General features: G+C 43.0%; 1 protein-coding gene and 1 pseudogene across 2 annotated transcripts in view; one reads left to right on the top strand and one right to left on the bottom strand.

The window, feature by feature from the left end:
* Nucleotides 1–16,074, bottom strand: part of MPHOSPH8 (M-phase phosphoprotein 8) — a 54,460-nt gene that overhangs the window by 12,557 nt on the left and 25,829 nt on the right. For both annotated transcript variants that reach the window (XM_066369135.1, XM_066369136.1), the window contains 2 exons: nucleotides 13,632–13,757; nucleotides 13,464–13,552 (listed from right to left, as the gene is read on the bottom strand). In XM_066369135.1, coding sequence (XP_066225232.1) covers nucleotides 13,464–13,552; nucleotides 13,632–13,757 — 215 coding nt within the window. The remainder of the gene's footprint in view (nucleotides 1–13,463; nucleotides 13,553–13,631; nucleotides 13,758–16,074) is intronic.
* LOC136393921 (mortality factor 4-like protein 1) lies at nucleotides 9,521–11,253 on the top strand (annotated as a pseudogene).

The raw sequence follows: 16,074 nt of genomic DNA, 5'->3' as shown, positions 1-16,074 counted from the left end.
TCAGGGCACATACAGGAGCAGACCAATGTTCCTGTCCCTCTCTCTTCCTCCCTCACCCTCTTATTAAAATCAATAAATTAAAACTAAAAAAAAAAACTGATGAACAATACTAAGGTAAAGATTAGCTCAAATATTTCCAATTACTAGTGGAAAAGAACACCATATGATAAAACCAAACCATTAACTAAATATTTGATACAACAAAATTCCAATAGTATGAGTTAATCTGCTTATAACCTGAATGTTAAACAGATTTTGCTGGTATGAGTAATCTGAGGGAACTCCAATGTAAGACATATTTTTAGTAGTAGCACTTTAGATCAACTAAACTGAATTAAGAGTGTAACCAGAGGGAAGAGAAAATGGTGACGGAGTAGGCAGACGTTACAACTCCCGCCTTCCAGAACCACAATGGATTACAACTTCACTTAGGAACAATCATCTTAAAAAACCAACTTTGGACTAAACTAAGATGAATCTATAACCAAGCATCACCAAAGGAACCACACTGAGCTGGTAGGAAGGGCAGAGACGCAGAAAGGGCTGCCCCGTTCCCAGGAGCGACAGGCAGCCCATAGGGTCTCTCACAGTGGTGTGGGTTGCCCAGAGAGTTGTGGGTCCTCAGCCCCAGGACCAGAACTCCAGCCTGGAGCGCCAGTGACTAGAGAAGCATATGAACAGTATTTAGCTGAAAGAAGAGCCGGGTTACTGTTTGTGAAAAGGAGATAGAACTCTCAGACCCAGGCTCCATCTTAAAGGGACCATGCAGAAATCCTCATTCACAGCCACCTACCTGGGGCTATGCGAGTAGGGAGCACCAAGGGGACTGGAGTGGCGAGAGGAGAGAGTAGTCTCAGGGGCATAGACTGGGGGACAGCCACCCTGACCCCAGTACTGGGTAATTCCCCAAACCTAAAGTGGCCATTTTTCCTGGGAGAACCAAGCCAGCAAAGGGAAGCAATTACCCTGCCAGCCAGTGCACAGAGACACTTAGAAGCAAGGGGCACATCAGGGACACAGGACTTGAGTGCTGAGATCTGAGCTACACTATCCCCCCAACCTGCTGAGTACCCTCCAAAGAGCAGAAGGGCTTGGCTGTGGCCGCAGCTCTTGGACCACGTAGCAGCAGTGAGGGTTGGAGCCCCGAGATGCATCCCATGTGCCCAAGGAGGGCGGAGCCAGGTGGGGCAACCTGTGCGCCTGCAGGGTGATGCAGCCAGGCAAGGCGTCTGGGAAGCCCATGCACCCGGCAGTGCCGGTCCCCGAGTGCCTGAGGAGGTGGCAGCAGCGGAGGGCCAGCAGAAAGACCACACCTTGGGAATAGAGAGGCCACACACACTGGTCAAGAGAAGATAAAAGCCAATCTAGGAGTGTAGTTGATATTTACAACGGCATCAAAGCCCAGTTTAGGCAGCTACAAATTCTAGATCGCCTATAGCTCCAAGAAGGTTGCTAAGGGCTAGTAATAAGCAGTGACCCCTACTGGTCTGCACCAGGTTCCAGTCAGGGAGGTCTAGGGCTGGTATATCCAGTGGCCCAATACGGAGAGCATCAGCTTAGGACCTAACAACCCTAGTTAAAGTGGTATCTTAAAGAAAGGCTCCTCACACCTGACCCAGCTAAGGAATAGAAAATGCTGACACAAATAGCAAAAAAGGGCAGTAACAGCAGACATGTAACCCATAGCAAATTACAAACAGCTAAGGCCAACCCAAGAAGATCTACAATAGAAATAACACAACTGAAAGCTGGAGGCAGACAACACCAACCCTATACTCAGCTAGCTACACAAACAACACATCCAAAGGAGCAGTCTGTACAGAGACAAAATGAGAAGACAGAGAAATGCAATTCAACAAGAGAAATGAATCAAAAAGAGAAATCCCCAGAAAAAGAACTGCACGAGAAGGAAATAACCAAGATACCATTTAGAATAATGATTGTTAGGATGCTCGTGGATCTTAGAACAAAGAGATAGCAAGCATAAAAAGGACATTGAGTCAAGGCATTAAAATTAATAAAAATAAGATTAAAAAAAAAAGGACATTGAAATCATAAAGAATCAGAAAGAAATGACAAATACAATATCAGAAATGAAGACTAAACTAGAAGGAATTAAAAGCAGGCGGAATGAAGCAGAGGATCAAATCAGCAATTTAGAAGACAAGCAAAAGCACAAAACAGAACAGCAAAAAGAAAAGATCAAAAAGTCTGAGAAAACTCTGAGATCTGTGACAACATGAAGAGAAACAACACCCACATAATAGGGGTTTCTGAAGGAGAAGAGATAAAACAAGGAATAGGGGGACCTGATTCAAGAAATCAGAGCTGAAAACTTCCCTAAATTAATGAAGGAAAAAGTCAAACAAGTTCAAAAAGCACAGAGAATCCCATTAAAGAGGAACCCAAAGAGACCTACACCAAGACATATCATAATTAAAATACCAAAGCTAACAGATAAAGAAATACTAAAAGCTGCAAGAGAAAAGCAGTCAATCACCTACAAATGAGCCCCCATAAGGATGACATCTGACTTTTGAACAGAAACACTTCAAGCCAGAAGAGAATGGCAAGAAATATTCAAAGTAATGCAAAACAAGAGCCTAAAACCAAGGCTTATTTATCCAGCAAGGCTATCGTTAAAAATTGAACTCGCCTGACCAGGCAGTGGCGCAGTGGATAGAACATCGAACTGGGATGCAGAGGACCCTGGTTTGAGACCCCAAGGTCACCAGCTTGAGCGCGGGCTCATCGGGTTTGAGTAAGGCTCACCAGCTTGAGCCCAAGGTCGCTGGCTCGATCAAGAGGTCACTCAGTCTGCTGTAGCCTCTCAGTCAAGGCACATTTAAGAAAGCAATCAATGAACAACTAAGGAACTGCAACGAAGAATTGATGTTTCTCATTTCTCTCCCTTCCTGTTTGTTCTTATTTGTCCCCTCTATCTGACTCTACCTGTCTCAGCCACACAAAAAAAAAGAAAAGAAGAGAAATAAACAGCTTCCCAAACAAAAAAACAAACAAACAAAAAAACCTCCCAAATAACTCATGGAATTCACTACAACCAAACCAATGCTTGAAGAAATGCTAAGGGACCTTTTGCAAACAGAACAAAGGGGGGGAAAAAATCTAGTGAAAGAGGAATGTAGATTTAAAGAATAAAATGGCAATAAACAACTACATATCAATAATAACCTTAAATGTAAATGGATTAAATGCTCCAATCAAAAGACAGAGGGTATCCCTGGCCGGTTGGCTCAATGGTAGAGCGTCGGCCTGGCATGCAGAAGTCCCGGGTTCGATTCCCAGCCAGGGCACACAGGAGAAGCGCCCATCTGCTTCTCCACCCCCCCTCCTTCCTCTCTGCCTCTCTCTTCCCCTCCCACAGCCGAGGCTCCACTGGAGCAAAAAGATGGCCCCAGGCGCTGGGGATGGCTCCTCAGCCTCTGCCCCAGGCGCTAGAGTGGCTCTGGTCGCAACAGAGCGACGCCCTGGAGGGGCAGAGCATCGCCCCCTGGTGGGCAGAGCGTCGCCCCCTGGTGGGCGTGCCAGGTGGATCCCGGTCGGGCGCATGCGGGAGTCTGTCTGACTGTCTCTCCCCATTTCCAGCTTCAGAAAAATACAAAGACAGAGGGTTGATGCATCGATAAAAAAACAGGATCCATACATATGCTATCTGTGAGAGACACACCTCAAAACAAAAGATACATATAGACAAAGTAAAGGGATGGAAAAAAATATTTCATGCAAAAGGAAATGAAAAAAAAGCTGGGGGCCTGACCAGGCGGTGGCACAGTGGAAAGAGCGTCGGACTGGGATGCAGAGGACTCAGGTTCAAGACCCCGAGGTCACCACCTTGAGCACGGGCTCATCTGTTTGAGCAAAAGCCCACCAGCTTGAACCCAAGGTCGCTGGCTCTAACAAGGTGCTACTCGGTCTGCTGAAGGCCCGCGGTCAAGGCACATATGAGAAAGCAATCAATGAACAACTAAGGTGTTGCAACGCGCAATGAAAAACTAATGACTGATGCTTCTCATCTCTCTCCGTTCCTGTCTGTCTGTCCCTCTCTCTGACTCACTCTCTGTCTCTGTAAAAAAAAATAAATAAATAAAAAGCTGGGGTAGCAATACTTTTATATCTAACAAAATAGACTTTAAAACAAAGGCTATAGTAAGGGATAAAGAAGGTCACTACATAATGATAAAGGAAGCAGTCCAACAGGAAGATATAACCATTATAAATATTTATGAGCCTAATATAGAAACACCTAAATATATAAAGCAGAGTTTGATGGACTTAAAGGGCAAGATCAACAGCAATATCATAGTAGGGGATTTTATTTTTATTTTTTTGTATTTTTCTGAAGTTCAAAACAGGGAGGCAGTCAGACTCCCGCATGCGCCCGACTGGGATTCACCTGGCACACCCACCAGGGGCTGATGCTCTGCCCATCTGGGGCGTCGCTCTGTTGCAACCAGAGCCATTCTAGCACTTGAGGCAGAGGCCACAGAGCCATCCTCAGAGCCCGGGCCAACTTTCCTCCAATGGAGCCTCGGCTGCGAGAGGGGAAGAGAGGGACAGAGAGGAAGGAGAGGGGGAGGTGTGGAGAAGCAGATGGGCGCTTCCGTGTGCCCTGGCTGGGAATCGAACCCAGGACTCCTGCATGCCAGGCTGATGCTCTACCACTGAGCCAACCAGCCAGGGCTCATAGTAGGGTATTTTAATACCCCACTAACATCAATGGATAGATCCTCAGGAAAGAAAATTAACAAAGAAACGGCAGCCTTAAAGGGCACACTAGATCAACTGGATTTAATAGATATCTTCAGAACCTTTCACCCTAAAGCAGCAGGATATACATTCTTTTCAAGTGTTCATGGTACATTCTCTAGGATAGACCACATGTTAGGACACAAAACGAGTCTCAATAAATTTAAGAAGATTCAAATTATATCAAGCATCTTCTCTGATCACAATGGCATGAAACTAGAAATCAACTACAATAGAAAAGCAAACTATTCAAACACTTGGAAACTAAATAGCATGTTATTAAATAACGAATGGGTTAACACTGAGATCAAGGGAGAAATAAAAAATTTCCTTGAAACAAATGAAAATGAACATACAACAACTCAAAATTTATGGGACATGCAAATGCAGTCCTGAGAGGGAAGTTCATAGCATTACAGACATACTTTAAGAAGCAAGGAAAAGCCCAAATAAACAACTTAATCCTGCATTTCAAAGTACTAAAAAAAGAATAGCAAATAAAACCCAAAGGAAGTAGAAGGAAGGAAATAATAAGATCAGAGCAGAAAAAAATGACATAGAGGCTAAAAAACAATACAGAAGATCAATGAAACCAAGAGCTGGTTCTTTGAAGAGGTAAACAAAATCGATGAACTTTAACCAGATTAATCAAGAAAAAAAAGAGGATTCAAATAAAATTAGAAATGAGAGAGGAGAAGTAACAACTGACACAGCAGAAATACAAAGGATTATAAGAAAATACTATGAAGAACTGTATGCCAAAAATTAAGACAACTTAGGTGAAATGGACAAATTCCTTGAAACATAATCTTTCAAAAATCAATCTGGAAGAATCAGACCTAAACAGACTGATTACAACAAAAGATATTGAAACAGTTATCAAAAAAACTCCCGGGCCTGGCCGGTTGGCTCAGTGGTAGAGCATCAGCCTAGCGTGCAAGGGGTCCCGGGTTCGATTCCCGGCCAGGGCACACAGGAGAAGCGCCCATCTGCTTCTCCACCCTTCCCCCTCTCCTTCCTCTCTGTCTCTCTCTTCCCCTCCTGCAGCCAAGGCTCCATTGGAGCAAAGATGGCTCGGGCGCTGGGGATGGCTCCTTGGCCTCTGCCCCAGGCGCTAGAGTGGCTCTGGTCCCAACAGAGCGACGCCCTGGAGGGGCAGAGCAGCGCCCCCTGGTGGGCAGAGCGTCGCCCCCTGGTGGGCGTGCCAGGTGGATCCCAGTCGGGCGCATGCGGGAGTCTGTCTGACTGTCTCTCCCTGTTTCCAGCTTCGGAAAAATACAAAAAAAAAAAACAAAAAAACTCCCAACAAACAAAAGCCCTGGGCTTCACAGGTGAATTCTACCAAATATGCAAAGAACAACTAACTCTTATCCTTCTCAAGCTATTTCAAAAAATTCAAGAGGGTGGGCTTCCAAACTCCTTTTATGAGGTGAACATAATCCTCATTCCAAAACTAGGCAAAGAGAATACAAAGAAAGAAAACTATAAGTCAATATCCCTGATGAATTTAGATGCTAAAATTCTCAACAAAATATTAGCAAACTAAAAAAAATATATATATATATTAGCAAACTGGATCCAGCAATACATTAAAAAAAAATTATACATTATGATCAAGTGGAATTATTCTGGGGAGGCAAGGCTGCTTACAATGTTTGCAAATCAATCAATGTGATTCATGATATAAATAAAAGGAGAGAGAAAAATCACATGATAATATGATTTTTCTGCAATAGATGCAGAAAAAGCATTTGATTAAATCCAGCACCCATTCATGATCAAAACTCTCAGCAAAGTGGGAATACAAGGAACATACTTCAACATGATAAAGGCCACCTATGACAAACCACAGCCAACCTCATAATCATTGGGCAAAAATTAAAAGCAATCCCGTTAAGATCAGGAACAAGGCAGGAGTGCCCCCTTTCACCACTTTTATTCAACATATTTCTGGAAGTCCTAGCCACAGCAATCAACAAGAAGAAGAAATAAAAGGCATCCAAACTGGAAAAGAAGAAGTAAAACTATTATTATTTGCTGATGATATGAAAACCCTAAAGTCTCAGTCAAAAAACTACTGGACCTGATAAATGAATTCAGAATGGTGGCAGGATATAAAATTAATATTCAGAAATCAGATGTGTTTTTATACATCAACAATGAACTAGGCCCTGGCTGGTTGGCTCAGCGGTAGAGCGTCGGCCTGGCGTGCGGGGGGACCCGGGTTCGATTCCTGGCCAGGGCACACAGGAGAAGCGCCCATTTGCTTTTCCACTCCCCCCCCCCTTCCTCTCTGTCTCTCTCTTCCCCTCCCGCAGCCGAGGCTCCATTGGAGCAAAGATGGCCCGGGCGCTGGGGATGGCTCCTTGGCCTCTGCCCCAGGCGCTAGAGTGGCTCTGGTCGCGGCAGAGCAACGCCCTGGAGGGGCAGAGCGTTGCCCCCTGGTGGGCGTGCCAGGTGGATCCCGGTCTGGCGCATGCGGGAGTCTGTCTGACTGTCTCTCCTCGTTTCCAGCTTCGGAAAAATACAAAAACAAAAAAAAACCCCAAAAAACAATGAACTGTCTGAAAGAGAAATTAAGAAAACAAGCCCCTTCACTATTTCAAAAAAAAATAAAGTACCCAGGAAAATATTTAACCAAGGAGGTTAAAGACTTGTACTCAGAAAATTATAAAACATTGATAAAAGAAATCAAGGAATATACAAAGAAGTGGAAGCAGCCTGACCAGGTGGTGGTGCAGTGGATAGAGCGTCAGACTATCTGATGATGCGGAGAACCCAGGTTCGAGACCCCCAGGTCGCCAGCTTGAGTGCGGGCTCATCTGGTTTGAGCAAAACTCACCAACTTGGAGCCACGGTTGCTGGCTTGAGCAAGGGGTTACTCAGTCTGCTGCAGCCCCTCCCTTCCATGAAGGCACATATGAGAAAGCAATCAATGAACAACTAAGGAACCACAACGAAGAATTGATGTTTCTCATCTCTCTCCCTTCCTGTCTGTCTGTCCCTATCTATCCCTCTCTCTGTCTCTGTAAAAAACAAACAGAAAATAACCAAAAAAACAAAACAAAACAAAGAAGTAGAAGCATATGCTGTGTTTAGGGACAGGAAGAATAAACATTAAAATGTCTATATTATCCAATGCAATTTATAAATTCAATGCAATTCCTATTAAAATACCAATGACATACTTCAAAGATATAGAACAAATATTTCAAAAATTATACGGAAAGAAAAAAGAACACGAATAGCCTTAGCAATATTGAAAAGAATAAAGTGGGAGGTATCACACTTCCTGATATCAGTTATACTACCAGGGCATTGTACTCAAAACAGCTTGGTACTGGCATAAGACCAGGCATACAGATCAATGGAACAGAATGGAGAACCCAGAAATAAACCCACACATTTAAGGACAACTGATATTTGACAAAGGAGGTAAGAGCATACAATGAAGTAAAGACAGCCTCTTCAACAAATGGTGTAGGGAAAATTGGACAGCTACCTGCAAAAAAATTAAACTAGACCACCAACTTACACCATTCTCAAAAATAAACTCAAAATGGATAAAAGACTTAAATGTAAGTCGTGAAACCATAAGTATCTTAGAAGAAAACATAGGCAGTAAGTTTTCCGACATCTCTCACGGAATAAATTTGCTGATTTATCTTCACGGGCAAGTGAAATAAAGGACAGGATGAACAAATGGGACTATATCAAACTAAAAAGCTTTTGCACAGGTAAAGACAATATGAACAAAACGAAAAGACAAACCACACAATGGGAGAACATGTTCGACAATATATCTGAAAAGGGGTTAATAACCAAAATTTATAAAGAATTTGTAAAACTCAACACCAGGAAGATAATCCAATCAAAAAATGGGCAAAAGAAATAAACAGACACTTTTCCAAAGAGGACATACAGATGGCCAACAGGCAGATGAAAAAAATGTTCAACATCACTAATCATCAGAGAAATGCAAATTAAAACCACAATGAGATACCACCTCACACCAGTCAGAATGGTGCTCATTAACAAATCAATACACAAGAAGTGCTGGTGAGGGTGTGGAGAAAAGGGAACCCTCCTGCATTGCAGGTGGGAATGCAGACTGGTGCAGCCACTGTGGAAAACAGTAGGAAGATTCCTCAAAAAATTACAAATGGAACTGCCTTTTGACTAGCTATCCCACTTTTAGGAATATATCCTAAGAATGCCAAATCACTGATTCAAAAGAAGAAATGCACTCCTATGTTTATGGCAGCATTGTTCACAATAGAGAAGATCTGGAAACATTCCAAGCGCCCGTCAGTGGGCAAGTGGATTAAAAAACAGTGGTATATATACACAATGGAATATTATGTGGCCGTGAAAAAGGAAATCTTACCTTTTGTGACAACATGGATGGACCTAGAAACTGTCATGCTAAGTAAAATAAGCCAGGCAGAGAAAGAAAAATATCATATGACCTCACTCATTTGAGGAATCCAATGAACAATGTGAACTGAGGAACAGAATAGAGGCAGAGGAGGGATCAAAGGGACCAGAGGGAAAGCGGACAGAGGGAAAGGGGATGAGAGGATGGGATCAGAGAAGGGAAAGAGATTTGTGAAATTATATACACATAACAGTGTTATAGAGAGCAGGAAAATAAATCCTGGAGGGAAGGGGGGAGGATTATGTGGGGAGGGGGGAAAGGGGGATGTTGAGGAGAACAGGGGGATGGGGGGATGTATTTGGTGGGACACTTGAATCAATGTGAACACAATAAAATCAATAATAAAAAAAAATGTAACCACTTACTCTCATTTGTATAATCTAACTTTAGAAAGTTCCCTGCAAACATCTGATGAAGAGCTGGGTAGGATAGAGTAGGGGAGGTGGGAGAAGTTGGCGGCAGCAGTGAATCCCTATAAATGGTGCCAAAGCAGGACCCAAATCCTCAATTCCAGGATGGCGAGCAAGTGCTTCTTTCATGGGCCTCATCTTTATAAGGCAAAGTGTGTAAACGTTGCCATAAAGGACAAACAAGTGAAGAACTTTATATGTTACAGTGGTTGGAACAAAAATTGGGATGAACAGGTTCCACAAAGCAGAGTACTCTAATACATGGACACCAATCTTTAAAGACAGCGATAACTTCAGAAAGATAGGACCAGTGCAGAGGGGAGGATGAGAGGGACTGACCCACGTAAGGAGACACCTGGTCTGCTAAGTGAAACAAAAAATAAGCAGCCAACAACTGAAAATGGAGGTGGTGGCTGTACCAGTGTGACACCTCAGCCTCCTCACAGAAAACAGCCCAATTTATCCTGCTATTGAAAATGAGGACATCGCTTCTCGGCCTTTTGGTTAAGATCAAGTAAAAATGAGGACAGCCTGACCTGTGGTGGAGCAATGGATAAAGCGCTGACCTGTAACACTGAGGTTGCTGGTTCAGGGCTCTGGACTTGCCCTGTCAAGGCACATACAGGAAGCAACTACTACATGCTCATGCTTCCTGCTTCCCCCACCCCTCTAAAAATCAATAAATAAAATCTAAAAAAATAACAACAAAAGACAATGACACATTCATCAACAGAGCTAAGTTAAAGCAGATTCCTGAAGAACTAAAATCATGGCTTATTGCTAACTGGAGGATTATGCACATTAAAAAACTCTCCAGGAAACACAAGGAATATGCTGTTAGTGAACTTGTGGCAGGGCTAAGAATACTTCAATGTAATGTCGGGCACTCAGCTACTCTATAAAATCTGAGGCAACAGTATGCTGAAATCCTCGCACAATAGCCTGAAGCACCCGTGTCCCGAGTGTGTGGACCCCCAGCTACTTAAGATGATTTGGACAAATTGCAGCCATGTTGGCCTGTACACCTGGATAAAAAGAGCCTAGCTTTACTACTGAATAATCTTCGTGATTTCCTAAAATGCCTGGCAAAGAATTCTGCAACTTTGTTTAGTGCCATCGAGATGTGTGAGGCGCTTAGTTATGTTTAAATGTAAGCACGTTTCTGTTCCTAGTCCTTCTCTTATCCAGATGCACTTTGAAAATGTTAGTGTATAGCAGGACTGATGTTTGTTTTGTTTGATTTTAAACAGAAAATAAAAGGGAGTGTAGGTCCTTTATTCTTTTTCCTTTCAAATTAGCTACTACTTATTGATGGATAATGAAGAGACATATTGTAGAATGTTCTATATAGCCTGCCTGACAAAGCTGCTTTTGAATGCTGGTGGTTCTGTTCCTTTGACACTATGTACTTTTATAAATATGAGTTTATGCTATATGACAAAATGCTATGGTTCCTAGTGCCAGAGGTTCAATTTAGTGTGTAACTGATCATAGACATTTGCCTGTGCTCTTTTTTTTTGACTGCTGCTTAAATAGCCCATCCTTTCCAAGTCATCCACATTGTTCCTTAGGCATTTTATCTTTGTTCGGAGAGTTGAACAGTGGTGGCTTGTTTATGGTTTTTGAATGTGTCTAATGCATGTTTTAACATGATAGATCCAAAGCATTGTGCAGCTAGTTCCTGGAAAAGTCAATCTTTTAGGAATTGTTTTTCAGATCTTCAATAAATTTTTTTTAATTTCTTTTTTGTTTTCTCTTTTTTATTGAGTGAGAGGCAGGAAAGCAGAGAGACAGACTTCCATATGTGCCTGGACCAGGATCCACGAGGCAAGCCCCCTACAGGGCAATACTCTGCCCATCTGGGGCCACTGCTCTACTGCTCAGCAACCAAGCTATTTCAGTGCCTAAGGCAAGGCCATGGAGCCATCCTCAGCGCCCGGGGTCAACTTGCTCAAACCATTCGAGCCATGGCTGCCGGAGGAGGAGATAGAAGACGGAGGGGTGGAGAAGCAGATGGTGACTCCTGTGTGCCCTGACCAGAAATTGACCCCAGCACTTCCACACGCCGGGCTGACATTCTACCGTTGAGCCAACTGATCAGGGTCTAAATTTCAAAAAAAAAAAAAGTCAAGAAATAAGAGAAAGATCCCTGCAGCTACTATTCTTTTAATAAAGACCAACCTATAACCTAACCTGTGGTGGTGCAGTGGATTAAAGCATCGACCTGGAATGCTGAGGTTGCCAGTTCGAAACCCCAAGTTGCCTGGTCAAGGCACCTACAAGAAGCAACTACTATGAGATGATGCTTCCTGGTCCTCTCCAATCTCCTTTCTCTCTCCACTCACTAAAATCAATCAAAAATCTTAAAAAAAAAAAAAAAAAAGAGCAAGCTACATAAGTTCTAAAGTGTAAAAAAAAGCATCTGATAAACCCAACATGCATCCCCGAGAAAAAGTCAGTTAAAAAAAAAAAAGAAGGCGGAGTATAGGAGTTAAGGGCTCCACAGTAAACTACCAATAAGATACATCACACCCAACACTAAGACCCTGAGGGAAAACCCCACTCAGACCAAGAACAGAAGATCCCTTCCATCACTACTGCTGTTCAAATGTCATCAATTTCGTAAGACCAGAGAAAAAAACATTACTGGAAAAAAGGGAAACAAAATAGTTATTTTTAGCAGATGATAAAACTCTCTACCTAGCAAGTAATTTAAAAATGACAACAGTATGGCCCTAGCTGGTTGACTCAGCCGCAGAGAGTTGGCCCAGCGTGTGGAAGTCTCAGGTTCGACCCCCGGCGCCCATCTGCTTCTCCATTCTTCCCCCTCTCCTTTTTTTCTTCCCCTCCTGCAGCCAAGGCTCCATTGGAGCAAAGTTGGCCCGGGTGCTGAAGGTGGCTCCATGGTCTCCATGTCAGGCACTAGAACGGTTCTGATTGCGACGGAGCAATGCCCCAGATGGGCAGAGCATCACCCCCTGGTGGGCATGCTGGGTGGATCCCGGTAGTGTGAATGTGGGAGTCTATCTCTCTGCCTCCCAGCTTCTCACTTCAGAAAAATACAAGAAAAAAAAATTACAACAGTATGAGAATTTTCCAAAGTGGTTGGGCACATACACACACAAACTGGCAACCACCAACCTCTGTGCTTTGGGATGATGCTCTAACCAACTGAGCTCTCCAGCTAGGGCCCCCGTAACTTTTTGAAGTGTAATCCAAAAAGACTGAACTTAAAAAACCCACCTCTCAGCAAGAAAACAAAACAAAATACAAAAAATGTTTTCTAAGCAAGACACCCAAAAGGGTCAATATGCTTTCATATAAAAATCCTTCATAGGGCCCTGGCTAGGTAGCTCAGCTGGTTAGAGCACTGTCCTATATACCAGGTGCAGATTCATTCCCCGGTCAGGGCACACAAGAATCAACCAATGAATGCATAAATATGTGAAACAAATCAATATTGTTCTCTCTCTGCCTTCCTCTCTCTCTAAAATCAATCAATAAATAAATTAACACACGCACACACAGTCATAAGTTAGTATCGAAAACCCCCCAGAAAGAACAAAAGCCAGGCAGTTGTGATTAGTAGGCAGCTCTTAATGAAAACAACCCTCAGAGTGGCAGAGGTTAAACCAGAGACAAAATCATAAGGAACACAGCTGAACAACATGGTCACTTTAGAGGGTGGAAATACAGGGACTAAAACTTCCTACATTCTACATTTCTACAATGTTCAATTTAAGAAAGTAAAAATGCATTACACTTTTGTAGTTAAAGTAAACAATTACTTCAAAAGAGCTACTTTCCATTTTCCTTTCATGAGATTTTTACAAAGATATAGTTACTACCTCTTGGTCCAGGTTATATTCTTCATTTGAATTAAGGGCAACCTTCACTGTAATATAATCCCCATTTTTCACAGCATCCCTCAATAAATCTAAAACGAAAGAAGAGTTAAATTAGGTTTCTATATATAGATTCACAAAGAGAATACCCATAACTCCCAAACTACTCACTACTTGGAATGGCATCTGTTGCAGAATAGTTCTCATCTTCACCATCAAGGTGCTTTTGGAAATCTTCTAGTTTCATCCATTCCAGCTGCAGATCCATGCCCAGACTCAAAATCTGCTGTCTGCCATCTGGAACACAGAACTGTCTTTAAGATACTTTTTGTCTGGACTATACAATATACAATGACATTTTATTCAATTGGTGGTGCCTTAACCAAAAACTTTATATACATCTTTAACACATGTCATTATGTAACCGAGTCTTTAATGAAATTTCTGATTTTCTTTAGGAAGTAACATGAACTATTCATACTTAGAAGTCACAGTGCTTCAAGGGCATAAAGAAAAAAAATTGGTAACCTGTTAACTATAACATGATTTATAAATACAAGACTAAGTAGCTCAAAGGAAAAGAGAAACCATACGGAATCAGTAAGAGTAATTGCTAACATTTCTTTAGTCATTCTTCTTGGACATAAATTGCTTTCGATCATTTACGTAAGTAAAATCATTAGAAATGTGTAAACCAGACCTATGTAAATAAAAGTAATTACCCACTGATCCTTCCAGACTCACTTCATGCCTCTCTTCCTAAAAACTCTCTCTGCTGAACACCTCCAGGCCCCCACCATGGACTCATCGACACTGGGATGAATGGCTCATCCACTAACAACAGTGCAGTACGTGAGTCTTAGGCATTACTCATCTGGGAGTAATTCAAAATGACTAAAAATCACAAATATTTGAAGGTTAGAGTTAAAGGATTTTCACCTAAAACCAATTCTTCAAATGACACAGATGTTAGGCAGTTAACCTTACAATAGAAATGGAGTTTGCACCCTGAGGTCGCCGGCTTGAGTGCAGGCTCACCAGCTTGAGCGTGGGGTTGCCAGCCCAAAGGTCGCTGGCTTGAGCAAGGGTCATTCACTCTGCTGTAGCCCCTCAGTCAAGGCACCTATGAGAAAGCAATCAATGAACAACTAAAGAGCTGCAAAGACTTGATGCTTCTCATCTCTCTCCCTTTCTGTCTGTCCCTATCTGTCCCTCCTTCTCTGTTTTTGTTGCATAAATCAATAAATGAAAGAGAGAGAGAGAGAGAGAGAGGGAGAGAGAAAGAGAGAGAGAGAGAGAAAGAGAGAGAGAGAGAGAGAAAGAAAGAAAGAAAGAAAGAAAGAAAGAAAGAAAGAAAGAAAGAAAGAAAGAAAGAAAGAAAGACATGCAAATAATCTTTCCCTAAAGCTCTCAACTGGGTGCTTGCTTCAGTAACACATATACTGAAACTCTCAACTGGAACTACCACTGCTGTTTGTCACCTCCATGCATGGAGACATGACAACACGGCCTCTAGAGCAACAAACCTGGGTCAGATACCAGTTCCCTGTTAGCTGTGTGCCTCTAAGTTATAAGACTTGCTGTACCTCTGTTTCTGGAGTGTGTAATTACTTCTGTGAATTAATGCATTTAGACGACACAGTGACCTGTGTGAGAGCACTAATGAGGAAAGTGAGGAGCCACGTGTGCCAAGCTGTATCTGATCCACAGTGGGACCTCTCCTCCCACAACTGGGGGACACAGGAAGCACTGGGGAGCAGGGCAGATGAGGGGCCGTGTGAATTGAGATAATGTCATCTAATAAGGACTGTTAACAGAACACACAAATGAAGAACTCATCCTCCCCATGAATCTGTGCATCTGGTTTTAAATTTGAAAGGCCTGACTCACAGGTGTCTGAATAGCTAGTGTACCTTCCCCAGGCCCAGTTAAGTGCTATATCCCTTGCTGTAGTTTTATACAGCAGCCTAGATAAGAAGTGGAGGGATTGCTGCTGGTGCCCAGTAAACGATGATCCATTCAGGCAACTAGTCAACAGAGGTTACAGCCATCATTCAACCGAACACAACACCAACTGCTTGGAAACAGGAAGGGTCTGCAGTTAAGTAACCAGCCAGTGGGCTGGACCCAGAAATTTGGCTGGTGATCAATCAGGAGCCCTGGCCATTAACCCTTGGCACTGACACGTAGGCTGTCCTTTTTCTTTTTTTAACGTTTATTTCACTGATTTGAGAAGAGGAGAGAGCAAGAGAGACAGGAACATCAATATGCTCCCGTATGTGCCCTGACCTGGGATTGAACCCACAATCTCTGTGCTTCAGGATGACGCTCTAACCAACTGAGCTGTCCAGCCAGGGCCAGGTGGGTTGTTCTAAAGGGATGAGGGACTGCCCTTGCAGCTCGGACAGTGGAAAGCCACAGGGTGGACAATCACAAGTGAGCCCATGAGGGGTCAGGACATGAGGAAAGACTTCTGGTTCTGCCTGCAAGAGTCAGAGGCTCCTCATTTCTCTGCATCCCAGCTCATGAGGTGCAGACACGCACTGGCCACTAGGAAGGTGAGGCCCTGAGTGGGCATGAGCACTAGCAGCTGACCCTTCAGTAGATATAGGAG

The sequence above is a fragment of the Saccopteryx leptura genome, chromosome 2 (assembly GCF_036850995.1).
Source record: "Saccopteryx leptura isolate mSacLep1 chromosome 2, mSacLep1_pri_phased_curated, whole genome shotgun sequence".
Taxonomy (NCBI): domain Eukaryota; kingdom Metazoa; phylum Chordata; class Mammalia; order Chiroptera; family Emballonuridae; genus Saccopteryx; species Saccopteryx leptura.
Note: the sequence above shows the minus strand (reverse complement) of the source record. Positions and strands in the feature narration are given on the sequence as shown.